The sequence below is a fragment of the Sciurus vulgaris genome (assembly GCF_902686455.1).
Source record: "Sciurus vulgaris genome assembly, chromosome: 14".
NCBI classification, from domain to species: domain Eukaryota; kingdom Metazoa; phylum Chordata; class Mammalia; order Rodentia; family Sciuridae; genus Sciurus; species Sciurus vulgaris.
Window position 1 is genome coordinate 85,598,434 of NC_136475.1, and position 15,637 is coordinate 85,614,070.

Consider the following 15,637-nt stretch of genomic DNA (forward strand, 5'->3'; position numbering starts at 1 on the left):
CCAGAGACTTTTATTGCTTACTGGAATCTCTGCACTTTCCTCAATTTCCTAACTCCTTTGCAGTTGGTGAAAACCATGTACACTAGTTCTGACCAATGAATGGGTAGTGAGCAGAGGTGATGCATGTCATTTTCAGGCTAAAGCATTTAAGAAACAGGGTTGAACCCTTCAGCTCACTTTGCCAGGAGATCTCAAGTGTTATTTTGCACATGGTATAGTTAGCAAATGCAAGAGACAGTTAAAAAATAATAATAAGCTTTGGTAAGTTTTATTAAAGAAAAATTTTGCATGATTTCCTTTTCACCAGTTTGTTCTGGCAGGCTTCTAATGACATCGGAATCAATTGGATCAATGATAGACAATGGGCATACTCTAGTATTTGCCACTGACTGCCCGTTTCAATATCTTTGGCACTGCAGTGATGGACACTAATGTGGGCCAACACAGCATAGAACTCTATTTCAGGAATCCTCAAAGCTGGACAGTTGTTGGTGAGGATGACCAATTTCGTTTTGTCCTGTCTGATCATCTTCAGAGTCTGTTTGTACAACATAACAAGCTGGAAACTAGAGTTGATTGACTCCAGAGACTTCTTTGCCCTCTTTGTGACCACCATCTTCCTGACTTACGAGTGGGATATTCTCCAATCAAGAGAAGTTGCTAAGATGGCCAGGCAGCTAAAAGAGACTGAGACTTTAAGTCACTGCTTGAAATTGTCCATAGCAAGTAGCCAGACTCATAAGTGAGAAAGAGCTGTTTATGTATTAAGCTACTAAGATTTGGGGATTTGTTTGTTACTTCACTAAAGCCTAGATTAGCCTGACTTACAGAGATAACAAGCAAGAAATCAAATCAGAGACTTGGGGACTGTGTTGTTACGAAATGGCTTCAATCACTGAGTGCAGGTAAAACACAATCCCAGTAAGATTAGGGGCAGGTCTGAGCAGGAGCAGAAGCCAAACTGTCTGAGTGAAGAGCTCTCAGCTCCTTACTTCACTCCGCCCTGAGATTGAGCTGCTCCCACATTCTAGAACTGGCCTGACTGGGGATGGGGCTGAGGAGCCTAACAGTGAACTGTTAGTCCACTGGAATTAGAACAGACTGGGAAACTGGCATTATACTAAGTTTTAAACAATATTTTTTTGTGTTGCATGAGGTACTAGAAATTCTAAAACAAAATCACTTTATCCATTGCCAGAGTTATTTCAACAACCACTCTTTGTGCCAGACCCTAACCTAGGTCCTCTGAGGGGCTTTAAGAGTGGCTAAGATAGAGCCTTGTTTTGTACTGAGCATCCCAGACCCATCTGCAGCAGAAACTGCAGGACCCTGGAGGCCACGAAACCTGAGCTACAGTCTCAGCTCGGCCCTGACTTCGGCCTTGGCCAAGACCTCACACCCACCTGTTTCATTTCTTTAACTGCATAGAATAGAATATTTGTACTTCCTAACATCCAGAACATTTCTAGATCAGATTTTCTCTGAAAGGACTATAAAAAGAATCTAATGGACTGCTGAACACAGGGTGTATGAGCCAGAAGGAGTATGTAGAAAAATCTTAATACGTCAAAAACTTCTGAAAACCCTGGCTGTACCTCTTTACCCAGATTTCCAATGCCCTATAAAATCACTGGTTGTTTAAAAATGTTATAAAGTCAAAATATGTTCCCCCTTTTTCTCTCTGGGTGAGACATACTACATTTCCCCAATAAGCTGGTCAACTTAGAAAATAATCATTCCTACCTCACACTCTGGGGAAGATACCTTGAGAAAGCATGAGGTCCTCTCTTATTATATCAGATAATTGGCTTCAGATATTCGCTTATCTGCACTGAATGAGAATCATGTTCCCAAGAGTTTCTGTAACTATCAACTACAAAGCTCATCTTCAGAGATGTTTAAAGGCAGAATGCATTGCCTCTATAAACTATTATGCTGGTATTGATTTTTTTCTGTCTCTATAAAAGTTCCCTATTTCCCTGTCACTTGCTGATCAACCTGGTCTTTTTTATATACCCAATATCAGAGTAGTTCAAAGACCTCACACTGAATTTTGTTTATGTTTCTCAAAAGGAACATTCTGCCTTTTATTAAAGGAGATTGCCTATGAAAATATAGTAAAGGTGGCTCTTATAAATGATCACTACCAAAATCCAATTCACATTCTGCCTGGTGCCTTATCTCTCCTTGAAATCATTGTACAGCACAGAATAAGGAAAAGAACATTGGTTTTGTTGTCAGACAAACCTAGTTTTTAATTCTCAGCTCAGAAATTCATTGGTTATGTGAACTCCAGCATGATTCTTAAATTGCCCCAGCCTCGGGAAAAGCAGGATGCCAATATCTTGCAGAATTTTTATGAAAAATTATGTGCCTACAACACATTAGGTGCTCAAAATACTGTCTGTAATTATAGACTGTAAGAGCCGAGAGCATCTTAGAGAATACCTTGTCTGATTTCTCATCTTACAGAGGTAGAACTGGGACTCAAAAAGAAAAGGAACTCACCCTGCTCACTGAATGGTAGTGGAATCCCTTCAAATTCCACTACCATGTTGTCATTGCCCCTACTAATTGTCTGCCCCCAAATCCATCAAAGACATCCTAATTAAGAATTCCAGTTAAGGTGTTTTAATTGATATTTTGCTGAACTTCCTGCAGATTTCATAGGCTTCATATTTCTAAAACCTCCATTCCCTCTATGCTTGCAAGACCCTCGTTCCCCCAGAGTGCCAGATCTTTCTGATGAGATCTCGTTTGTTTCCCTAACTTTGCTGTCAATAAACAGGACTCATTTTTTTAAAATTCTCCCTCCCTCCATGCCCTGCTCCTATACTAATATTTCTGGAATCCATTCTGTTTCTTTCAACACTACTGTGCTCTACAGTTTAGGTCTTCATCATCTTCCATCAGAATTATTTCCCCATTTACCTTAAATGGTGTCCTAGCCTCCAAATATATACCCTCACAACTATTGACCACAGCAAGCTGAAAAAATTGTCACAAGCAAGGCTACTTAAAGTGTGGCCCTCAAACAAATGAACAGTTTTCTGAATAAGGAATTGGGGCCAGAATATGAATCATCTGCATCATTAAGCTCACTGTTCACTTCAGCTGACTTTAATTTTTTAATAGCTAGATTTACCCAATGAAAGAAGCTGCTGACTTACAAGAACACCACCTTCTTATAGCATCACAGCTCAGCACTTGAATAGGATCAGTCTCCAAAACCTTAGGGCCCCAGTATAGTGTGCCAGATGCTCTGTGTGCTGACGCCTACCTCCTTCTCCAGCCCCATCCATCACTATGACCAACCCCATCTTTTCTGCTCCAACACTGATCTGCTTCCAGTCCTCTCTTTCTCCCTGCCCACAACCACCCTCCCCAGCAAGCCCACACTTGCAAGAAACACACAATGATCCATTTCCTCAAGAAAGTTTCCCTGTCATCATCATCACCCCATTGAACTCCCTGCTGTACCTTCATTGGTTCTTACACATCTCATTCACTCTACTGACCATGTGTGTAATATTGTGTACTCATGCCTCTTCCAATGAAAACATCAACTCCTTGAAGAGATTATGTACACCTTATCTCTATTAGTCAGAATAGGTAAGACAGTTGCTTCAGTAACAAATAAACCCTGAAATCTCAGCAGCTTAGCAATATTAGAAATCATTTCCTGCTCACACAAGGTCCCATGCAGCAATTTCTGATCAGAGAGTTACTCGAATGACTCTCCTGCATGTGGTAATTCAGGACCAGACTCTTTGATCTAGTGATGGTGCTAACTTCTACAACCTAGAACTCCTGGATTTTCTGCTTTTATCTGACAATGGTGAACAAGGGAGAGAAGATAATATCATGAAGATACATTAGCAGTGAAGGCTGGAAGTGGTTTGCATTACTTCTGCTCAAATCCATTAGCTAGAACCCAGTCATGTGGTTTCACCTGACTGCAATCTGAAATAAAGTTTAGTTGCATGCCTTGAAGGAAAAGGAAATACCTTCATGAACATCTACCAAGCCATACCATCCCTGAAATTCTAGCATTTATCAGTGCCAGGCATGATACTATGGGTCCTCAATGAATACTCCTGTAGAGGATGATGATTATCTTTTCACTTACAGGCAAATCTTCACTCTACCACACGCCAGGTCTGGAACAGAAGATAGGGACTGACTGAGTTAAAGAAAGAAGATGCCTTCTTCATTCAGCTTGGGTCAATGGGAGCTTCTAAAGGCAGCAACAGGCACACAAGAAGAGAAGGTCAAGTGCCAGGAAGGGCATCAGGAAGCCCCGCTGGGTCCTCCTGGGCAGACAGGCTTGTTGGAGGCTTTTGCAAGAGGCATCCATTCTACTTTGCCATTTCAGACAGTAAGTTGACTGCTTAATGAAAAATTTTCAAAACCCTTTCCTCATTCATCTTCCTATATCATCTTTCATTTCCAGCATCTTAGATTGAAAAAAGAATAGCGAGTCCTGTATTCCATGTCTAATGGTTCCCCTCCGACACATTTCTTTTCGTATGTTTCAGTTTCCTGGGAAAATCTTTAAAGGTTCCATTTGAACTCAAGTAGCTTTCTCATATTTTCATTTAAACCATTCCTGCAAAATCTCTTGATCTCAACTTTATATGGCACTCTTTAAACAAAACATAAATTCAGAGCTCAAACAGCTTAACAAGTGTCCCTTTAAAGGAATAGTATTCAATAGTAAGAGTTACTAAACAATCAATCCAAATTTCAGAATGGCATTAATAGAAGATGGTAAGAGATGTATCAGAAGCACACCACACTCTTGGGAATTACCCACTTTAAATATTTGCATAGAGATACTCACTTCCTGCTTTCAGAAGTGAGGTTAAAGTGCTCCATTCAGTTTGGTCACTAGTTGAAGAAAATTATGACTTTAAACTATTTGTTACCTAATGAATGTAACATGTTGAAACAACCATTCCAAGGACAGCATCAGATAGTTTGCAGAAAATCCTTGACTCTGTGGAATGCAGACTGTCAGTCCTAGGGAGCATAGATTCTTCTCTCTTGGAGTGACAGAATGAGCCAGTGCAGTAACTCATTTGGACAACCCTCACCCCCACGTCCTTCCCTTACCATTTCCACACACTGGTGTCAGGTTTAGAAGATGGATCCTCATCTTCGACACTACATCTCATTTGCCTTTTCCTTTCAAGAGAAGTTTATGAGACGAAAAAACATCAGACTGAAGAAGTGTTTGCCGTCAGGCCACCGGCTGGCCCCCATGCCACGCTGGGAGCAGGGCTCTCTTTACATCTGTGGTCTGCCCTGCTCTGTGTCAGCCAACATTTGAACAGTCATTCCCACACACAGTCATTAATGCATTGGCTTCTTCACGACGTATTTGAATATTGATTATGCACAGAGCACTGGCTAGCATCCCTGATGATTGCTACAAAGCAGAAAACACACTTCGAGGAACTGATAAGCTGATAAGGGAAAAAAAGCATAGATGCCAATAATTAATTTGCAAAAATATTTACTGGATCCCTGTTTATGCCAAATATTGTGCTTAGCTTGAAGATTAAAGGTATAAAAGATGAGATCAGATTGACGCAAATAATAACCAAGTAAATAAAGTAAAAGTGCATGGGAGATAAATATGATGATGATAATGGTAACAGTGGTAATAAATAAGAGCCAAACTTTTTAAAACATTGAGACTGGGCATGGTAGTGCATGCCTGTAATCCCAGCAGCTTGAGAGGCTGAGGCAGGAAGATTGCCAGTCTTGGCAACTTAGCTAGACCTGAGCAACTTAACAAGACCCTGTTTTGAAATAAATAAAAAATAAAAAAGGCTGGAGATATGACTTGGTGGCTAAGCACCCCCGGGTTCAATTCCTGGTACAAAAAAAAAAAAAAAAAAAAAAAACTTATTAAGTTGCTATGTTCTTACAGCAAACTTTCTAGCTCTTTTATCTCCATAATTTTATAGGTACTAGTATTATTATCCCCATATACAACTAAGGAAATTGAAGCACATATTAAGTACCTTGCCTAGCATCCTCAGCACTAAGTGGAGGATCTATACCAGAAATACACTTGAATCTACCTTCAGAAGTATATTATACATGTTTTGGATGTGACTGGAAATGGAACCAGAGAAGCTTTGATGGAAGAGATGGCAGTTTGCTAATTCTTGAAGATGAGCATAGAAAGATGGAGAAAGAAGGAGGTCAGACTTTCCAGAGAAGAGAAAAAGCACGTGAAAGGCACAGAGGTAGGAAAGAAGGTGTCAAATTCAGGAACCGGTGAGTCAGGTGCCAGGAGCACCACAGGGTACTTGCAAGGAAGATGCAGGAAGAGGAAGTGGGAGAGGAAGGTCGAGGTTGGAGTGGGCACCGCTGCACTCAGGAGGACAAGCTGTGGCAGGCATGCAGCAGGAAGGGGTGCTCCTTCTGGGGTCCAGGAAGGGGTCTCAAGGAAAAGCACTGACCTTACCTCCAAGCTCACACCCTCCCTTTCTCATCCCTGTCCAGCTGCTGATAATATTTGCTTGCTTTTTAAAATATTTCTTATTTTATTTGTTCTAATTAGTTGTACATGACAGTAGAATGCCCATATACATTTTGATAGATCATAGATATATGGAGTGTAATCTGTCATTTTTCCAGTTATACATATTGTAGGATCACATTGGTCATGCAGTCATACATGTACGTGAGTAATAATGTCTGTTTCACTCTACTATCCTTCCTTACCCTATACCCTTCACCTCCCTTTACTCCCCTCTACCTAATATAAAGAAATTCTGTTTTCCCCTATCAACAACCCCCCTTATTGTGAAATTAGCTTCTGCATATCAGAGAAAACATTCAGCCTTTGGCTTTTTGGGTTTGGCTTATTTCACTTAGCATGATATTCCCTAAGTCCATCCATCTATCAGCAAATGGCGGAATTTCATCCTTCTTTAAGCAGAGTAATATTCCATCATATATGTCCATCTCTGTTGTATGTGATTCAACTTTCATTCTTAAAGAGTTTTCAGGGAATAGCTACAATCTCAAATATCTGCCCCATTTAAGAAAGTTGAGAATTTGTCATTTTAAGGAAAATCCATCTGAGTTTAGAATACTGAAAGCAACTGCACTTGAGAAATCACTGTACTTTACAAATCACCTTTAAAAGTAAGATAAACTCGAGGTCTAAACTACTTGATGGCACCTCTTGAAAGAAACTGTATTTATTTTCATATTTTAGAAGGGAATCCTATTTCGCAGCTACAAGTCTTGAAAGAAGCATTCTGAAGTTCAGAATGTGAAACCGTGTGTGGAGCTGATTAGCAAACCTGTCACAGTCCATCTCTAGGACCCAAGATGTGGCATCACTGCACTGCTGGTGCTGGAACTGGAGAACCCAGTTCACTGTTGCCTTTATATTGAGACAGAATAAAAAGTACGCCTCTACCACTTAAATGGTCCCCAGGCATTTCCATACCACTCAAATCAAGCTGTGACGCAATTGTTCTTTAATCTCTAACAAAAGAAGGAATGAGTGGTCACCTCTTCCTGCGGGGGACCAAGGGGGTGAGGAAGAGGGCAGCAGTGAAGTGCTGTGGGAAATCTGACAGTGTCCACAAAACCTAAAATGTTTAGTGACTTGTACCTTTTTCCACTTCGATCAAATTTTTGCCAGCTGGAAAACACCCTGTGTTCATATGACAGAGAAAACAGAGTCACTTCATTTCCGCTGGTCCAAAAGCTCAAATGTCATTAATTCTTTATCTCTTGCACTGGATGATAAACATAAAAATATTAAACTTTCATTATAACAGACAGGAAGTAAGTTATCTTCATTTATACATATATGCTAAAGACTAAAAAAAATACATTTATAAAATTTGCTATAGGTTATTTTATTTACTACTCGCAAGAGGTAGCATAATCACCACTCTCTACAGATAAAGGAACTGAGATCCTGAGAAACTAGATAAGGCCACCAGACTGGAATAGTGACAGTTTGGGCATGAACACAGATCTTCTGCTGCCCAATTGTCAGCTCTGTAGACGGAGGGAACTGTGCAGATATGGTTTCCTCTATGCCACTCACCTAGGCTTGATTCACACACTAGAAAAATGTTTGGTAAGCTCCAGCCACATGACATCAGCGTCATAAGCCTCAGGGCACACTGTTGTCACGAGGGGGATCAGATAACTGATCGGGAAACTAGGCTCAGGTCCTTCATCCACTGCTACCCTTTTAAGGATCCTTTTGTCCTCTATATCTCGGTACCAAGAACTTTTGCAAATAAAAGTTCGTTTCCTATCAAGAACGGGAAAGGGGGACTTTACGGCCTTATAAACCTCTGTAAGATAATTCTGGATGAAACAGAAAAATGAGCCGTGCTCATCCTGGCTACTCCTCAAAAGGCATACAGATAATTAATCCTACTGTCTCCAACAGGCAGATGCAGCCCAGACGTACTAATGTCTATTCTTTTATTCAACGCTTAGAAAAGCTTGGGTAGTTTTAACAGGGAACAAAGCAAACTGCATTCAAAAGCTCACTTCAGGGCATGCCGAGTGGAGAACAGGCTGCTTTGAACATTTAGAGCTGAGCAGGGACACAAAACCCACAGCAAGAAGTGTGTCAAATGCATCATCATTTGTCTGTGGCGAGAAGCAGCCAACTGAGAACAGGAAGTAATTTTCAATTAACCGGTCACACAATACATGCCTGAGCCCTCTTAGCAATAATCACTCAAAAATAAATATGATTTTCTTAATGGACAAGATGTCTGTTTAGAACCAAAGTGACTGTACTGATACAACTGCATTCCCATGGGTGAAAGTACCCCTCTACCTTCTGCACAGGCACGGGGTATATCCAGGACCCCTGGCATCTGGCTTCCAAAGAGCAATGGCCATAGGAGCTTACTGGCCAAAAGAGGATGCTGGGGTAGGGAAGGGCAAGGATGAGGAAGAGGTCAGACAGAGTTGGAAAGAGAGCAAACACATTGATTCTAAAGAAGCCGCGTTCCCCAGGTAACACTCAATAATGGATTAGCAGAGGCAAAGAAGTTACCCAGAAAGCTCCAAGAACGTCAAATGTCAACACCATGCTGCCTCTGAGCTCCTCCCTGCCTCAATTCCCAGGGCAGAGTAAAACCTTCCAATGCACGGTCTACCTCTACCTGCTGATTCCATAGTATGTGTCCAATCAGGATCATCCTTAGGAGGAAAAGCAGAGATCTATTATGAATCTCGAAATGTATGTATGTAATATATACTAGGTATGAATAGACCGTGGATATATAAACCCCTTGCAGTGTCGTCGTACCTAAATGAACAAATCCATGATGAACACGGCTAGCCACACCTCCTCAAGTTTCCGTGGTACGTGGGGCTGTGCCAGGGACTGCTTCCTGGGGAGAACTCATCAGTGGTTTCTCTCATCTTCTTCCTTCCAAATCTCATCTCTGGTCTCTGCTCCTAGAAGAGAGCGTGGCACTCTAAAGAAGTCCTATTGGAGCTTCATATGGATCATTAGGAGGGAATCTGTCAATCTTTAAATGGCAATATTACAGAGTTAACATCAGTCTTTTCATTTCAGAACCTCAAGCCTCAGTTCTGCTTTATGTCTGGTCAGTTTAAAATTATTAAAAGTGCAATAGAGATAAATAAAGCAGGATGAGGGGCCCCTGCTGTGTCCTCCTGCCCTGATCCCACAGCTGGGAGGTTGTGCACCATGGAGAAGGAAATTTATCCTAAACCAGAATTAGATGTGCGTGCGCGCGCACGCGCGCGCACACACACACACACACACACACACTTCCCACCTTCCTAGTTTGTTTTCTTTTTCAGTTAAATTAGTGTTCACTTTATTAGGATCATGGGAAAGTTATTCACAGCTGAGACACAGAGTGCACATTTCCTTTCTCAGATAAATTTACATATTTCCTGGAAAATAATCATGACTTTAAATTTTTAAAATAAACCATCATATGATTTTTCCCCAGGTGTTCCAAGCATGCAATGATATTCCTCCCAATGCCAAATGCACCCAGTCATCTTACCAGCACACACAGGCACACCTGTGCACCACACCTGCCCTTGGGAGTCTCCCTCCAGAATGCCTACTTCCTTCTCCCTTCAAGGGCTGACTGTGTTTCTGCTGCTTGGATTGTGTCCTGGTATTCCCCTACATCAGCCTTTTGGGAAGGCCCTTCTCCGCTCTCCCAGCCTCCTGGTTCCTGAATCACATGTTCTTGTTTCCCTTAAGGTTTACCCTCTCATCTTTCAGAGGCATAACTTTTAGTAGCTTCCTAATTAAATAATGCATAGGAAGTAAGTCCTTTTGTGTTTAAAATGATATTTATTATGTCCTCATACTTAATTGATATATTGGCTGATCATTAAATTATGAACTAGAAAATATGTTTCTCAAAAATTTGAAATTACCACCACATAATCTTCTGGTTTACCATTACTATTTAAAAATTAAGAGTTTTTATTCTTGTTCCTTTTTATGTGAACTGCTCTCTTCTTTATTGGGAACTTATTGAATGCTTCCTTTTATTCCCAGTGCTCTGAATAGGCATCTTTTTATGTTCATCAGGCTGGGCATTATGTGTTTTATCCTTCATTTGTAATCAATTTTCTTGAACTTTTTCTTTCATAATTTCTTCCTCTCTATTTTCTCCTCTATTCTCTTTTTGGAAATCCTATACTTTGGATGCCAAAGACCCTAGAGTGGGGCTCTTAGCAATCTATTTTTTCTTTCCTATTTTCCAACTTTTTTTTTACTATTTCCCAGGACATTTCCTGAAGCTAGTCTTCCAAATTTTCCAATGAATTATTAAAATCTGCCCACCATATTTTACATTTGTTTTATCAGATGATGCTAATAAAGAGGGAAAAGAACAGGAGGAGAGGGAAGAAGGGGGAGGAAGAAGAAGACACACAGCATTCTACCCCACCCTGAGACTTCTGCTGTCCGATGAAGAAGGCTGAACCCTTAGAATAAGACATTCATCATCAGCTGGCCAAGCACAATCTCCTGGAACCTGTTTTTCACCTACAAGACGGGATAATAACTTTGGTCATATTTGTTCTCAAGTAATTTTGAGAGGATTACTTGAGACCATAAATGTAAATAATGCTTTTCAAGTCTCAAAATACTTTACATGTTCGCACATATAGATGTAATAGCCTTTTATTGTTGTTGTTATTATAATAAAATACCTGAGGCTGGGTAACATATAAAAAAAAGAGGTTTATTTAGTTCACAGTTTGAGACTGAAAATCCAAACATGACAGTGACAAATGACACCAGCTCTAGAAAGACTCCCTTGGCTGCATCCCATCAAGGTAGACAGCGAGAGGGAGTGATTACATGTCAATCAAGTGGTGAGACAGCAAGCCAGAGCAGGGGGAGGGGCTGGGAGCTCTTTCTATAACAACCCCTTTCCAAGAACTAGTTCATGGTGCCATAAGAACTACATTGATCCCTTCAGAAGTCAGCACCTCACAATGACCTAGCCACTATTGATTAGGACCCATCTCTTAACATATTGGTCATGATGGCTCTTAACATCACCACACTGGGAACCAAGTGTCCCATACATGAACTCTTAGAGGTCACACTATAGCATCGTCCAAACCATAGCATTAGAAAACAAAAGGCAGGGCCAGCTAGGAAGGTTGGCAAGGTGCTCAAGCTCAGTGTCCCACTGGGCCTGACTTACCCCACCTTGCATCCCCACTGGCTGGGCAGGCAGGGCTGGTGTTGCTGACTCCACCATACAACTCATGTGCAGGTTGCAGTGGACTGGGATGACTCAGAGCAGCTGAAGAATTTTCAAATGCACATCCATCTCTAAATCCCATCTGAACTGGCCACCAAATTCTTTTGTTATCTTTCAGTTTGGAGCATGCTAGGAATGGCAATTATGAAATTTTGAAAGATTCATTGGCACCATTAGAATGAAATTCATCTTCCAAACAAAGAAGTCTTGCTTGCTTTTGCATACAAATAAAATCTGCACAAAGGCCTGGGATAGCTTCCATTTTCCTCCTTGGTAGAATTTCTATCCTCTAGAAATAAGTGATTTTAAGAGGAAGCATGCTTTGCAACTTTGTTCTTTTCATTAGAAATAGACTGAGCACTGTAGAGGAAATACGTGGAAAAACACTCTATCAAGAATTAGTTGTGCTTAGCAAAATAATTATAACCTTTTATTCAATGCCTACTGTGTGCTGGGCATTTTTTCCTGATATTTCATTAAATTTTCACAAAAATTCTACAAGAAAGAATTATTTTTCTTCAAGAAATTGAAGTATGAAAACCAAAGGCAGAATGTTTCCCCTAATAAGTGGATGATGATACATAATAGGGGTGGGGGGTAGGGGTGAGAGAAGAATGGAGGAACCTTAGATTATGTAGAGGGAAGTGAGGGGGGAGGGGGCAGGGGTATGAGAGATGGTGGGCTGAGACAGACATCGTTACCCTATGTACATGCATGATTACATGAATGGTATGAATCTACATCACGTACAACTTAGAAATGAAAATTTGTACACCATTTGTACAAATTTTGTACAAATGAATCAAAATGCAGTCTGTAAAAATAAAAATTTAAAAAGATATATTACTAGGAAAGAAAATCCTAAGAGAACATGTAAAATGTAGCTTTTGAGTCACTCTTTAAAAGCCCCCTGTTCCTGCTGTTGGCAGAATCAGTCTTTAGGACAGGAGTCCCCTGGGTTTCTCCTTTGCTAGCAAAGCAATAAATCTTCTTTTTTCCTTTCTCTCAAAAAAAAAAAATGAAATATGAAGAGATGAATTCTCTCATCCAAGAAAATGCAGTGGTGACAGAATTCATGTCTGGTGTGGTTCCAAGCTGGTGCTGTTTTCAAAACACGAGTGGAACCTTCCCTCAGAAAGAAAGGAGGATAGATTTGGCTTTCTCTCCTGCCATGTCAGGACATGAGGTTCTAAAGTTAGAAGGTGGAGAGGCTGGCTTTGCTCTGGGGCTCCCAGCATAGACCAATCCTATAGGAATCAGCAGATGAGGCTTCTTCCAAAATGATTTACCTGCTTAGGAAATCATTAGCAAGCTTGAATGGGAACACTGGAAGAAGCTTCAGATTTCAGGACACAGACAACAAGGTGTATGCAATGGAGGAAAGGTCCGCGTTATATTCAGCCCCAAACATGAGCAGAGTCAGGCCTCAGCAGAGTCAGGCCTCAGCAGGGTGGCAGAATTGGACAAAGTGCTTTTCTTCTGCTGGGTGGTGTGTATAGTAAAAGGGGACTGTCTGTTAGACTTGTGACCTTGGGAAAGTTATTTAACGTCTCTGAGTCTTCTCAGGATCATGAGTGAGAAATGAGCTCTGGGCCTGAACATGGTACCTAACTCTTGCAGGTATCCAAGGGAGGGGGCTCTGTGAGGATGCACTCCTCACCATAAGCAGAACACACTGACTGGGCCCGCCTGCCTCTGAGTTGACTTCAAGAAGTTGGAAACCCAGTGTACAGCAGAATTTGAGGACACTCCATGGTTAAAGATCCCCTACACACTCATCAATGCATCCTACCTCCACACCATCAGAGGCTGAACATTTTCACGAGATATCCCTGAAGCCCAAAGCCAAGCTCTGGCAGAATAATTCAGAATGACAAATGAAAAGCAGTTAATCTATGTTTTCTTATAAAGCATAAACTGGAAATGATAAAACTGTTAGGTGACCTGCAAGTTACCATGACAAAAACACCCTGAGTCATCTCTCAACTTCATACTCTTTTGAAAATAGGAGCCCTGCATTTTTGAGCAAGTCATTTAGGAGAGAGAATTGATTCTTCATTCTAAAGCTTTCACAGCTTTTGTATGAACAGGACTAACAATGCCACATGGCGAGGGGCTGTGACAGTTCAAGATACTTGAATATACAGTACAGATCACCAGTGATGTGGAAAAGGGCAGGAAATCTCTCACACATGTGAGACGAGACTTCCAGGTAATAGGACAGCTGCCAAGGACATCTGTCACTGACTTAATCCGAACCTTAGATACCAGCTATCTGGTGTCCCTAAGGTTTGTCCCTAAGAAGGAGAGTACCACTCCTCAAAGACTCACTAAAGATGTGTAAAGATGTGGCTGATGACCATTTGCCCCTTCCACTCTCTCTTCCTGTGTCCAAGACCCCCACGCTCCAGTGTGTGGTCAGCCCCATGCCAGGATGCACCAGACCCCAGAGGAGGGACTTAGCAGATGCAGCCATTCACTGCTGGCCCAGCCCTGACTTCACGCCCTGTCAGGCAATGACAAATCTGCTTTACTGTTGCTATTTTTATTGTCTTAACTTTTTATTTTGACCTAAGCTTAAACTTACAGAGAAGTTATGAGTACAGTATGGTATCCTTCCCCCAACTTGCCTTAATGTTAACCTCTTAGGTAACACTAATAAAATTATAAAATTAAGAACTCAGGAAATGAACATCGGTACAATACATTCTAACTAACATTCTGCAACTGTAAGTGATGCTTCTGTGAAGAAACTGGTACACATGTATTTTCAGATTTCTGAGGTCTATCTTCAGGGTATATTCCAAAAGTGAGTATATTGGGTCAAAAGGTAAGTCCATCATGGATGGTTCTGGAAGTATTGCTCCAGAGGCGCTGTATAAGTTTGCTTCCTACCAGCAGCACACACCCATTCCCCACAGACTTGCTAACAGGATGTGTCATGAGACTTTTTAAATCTTTGTTAATCTGAGGGGTGAAAGACAATATTATATTATGTTTTAATTTCCATTTCCTCAATAATGAGTGAATAGCAACATTTTTCATGTTTGAGGGCCATCTGCTTTGCTTTCATTGCCATCCCAAAGAAAGGCACAGAAGACAAACTTGGTCAGAGTGTCACCTCATCCAGCCTCATGCCCAGGTGTGGGCAGAGTGAAGATCACAGGCTCCTGTAGACATGGGCAGCCACTGTCCCTCTGCTGGTTCTGGGTCTCAGTGCCCTGGAATTGCCCTCTCTGGTAGCAGACACCAGGACTACCTTCTCCCCAAGAAACTGAACCTGCATAAAGATATATATATATATATATATAGCGAGAGAGAGAGAGAGCGCTTGAGCTTAGGGTCAGATACACCTGGAGTTACTTCCTCAATATGTGGTCTGTGACAAATCACTTCACCACTCTGAGTCTCAGATTCTTTACTTTTAAAGGGAGAATGACTGTCTTTCTCATGACAGTCACAAGGATTAAATGAATCAGTGAATATGAAGCTTCTCTCCAAAGTCTAACAAGAGGCCCTCAGGAAATGTCAACTCTCCTGAGCTTCCTTCCTCTCCCTGTCGGCCATGGAAGAGTCCTTCAGTAACTGCAACACCTGCCCCTGCAAACACTCTCTCTGAGAGAGGTGCTTGAAACAGCTTGCACCCAGACATTTCTTCTTTGACCACGAGCAGGAAGGCAGGATAGTTCTTGGAAACGAGAATTTAGGCATGGTGTCATCTGCAGGGGTTGGCAGAGGATTAAAGTATCCATTAAAGTAGCCAACAAAAACACAGGATACCAGTTAAGTTTGAATTTCAGATTGTATGTATGAAAGATACTATATAAGATGCTCTCCTAACTTAAGGAACC

At 41.3% G+C, this 15,637-nt stretch overlaps 1 protein-coding gene across 1 annotated transcript; it reads right to left on the reverse strand.

Moving 5' to 3' along the window:
* Positions 1 to 218: 218 nt before the first annotated feature.
* Positions 219 to 616, reverse strand: LOC306643699 (large ribosomal subunit protein eL30-like; the record flags this gene model as incomplete). The annotated part of the gene is given in 3 exon segments (XM_079109935.1): positions 219 to 375; positions 377 to 388; positions 390 to 616. Coding segments are annotated over 3 exon segments (396 nt in total).
* Positions 617 to 15,637: the final 15,021 nt, after the last annotated feature.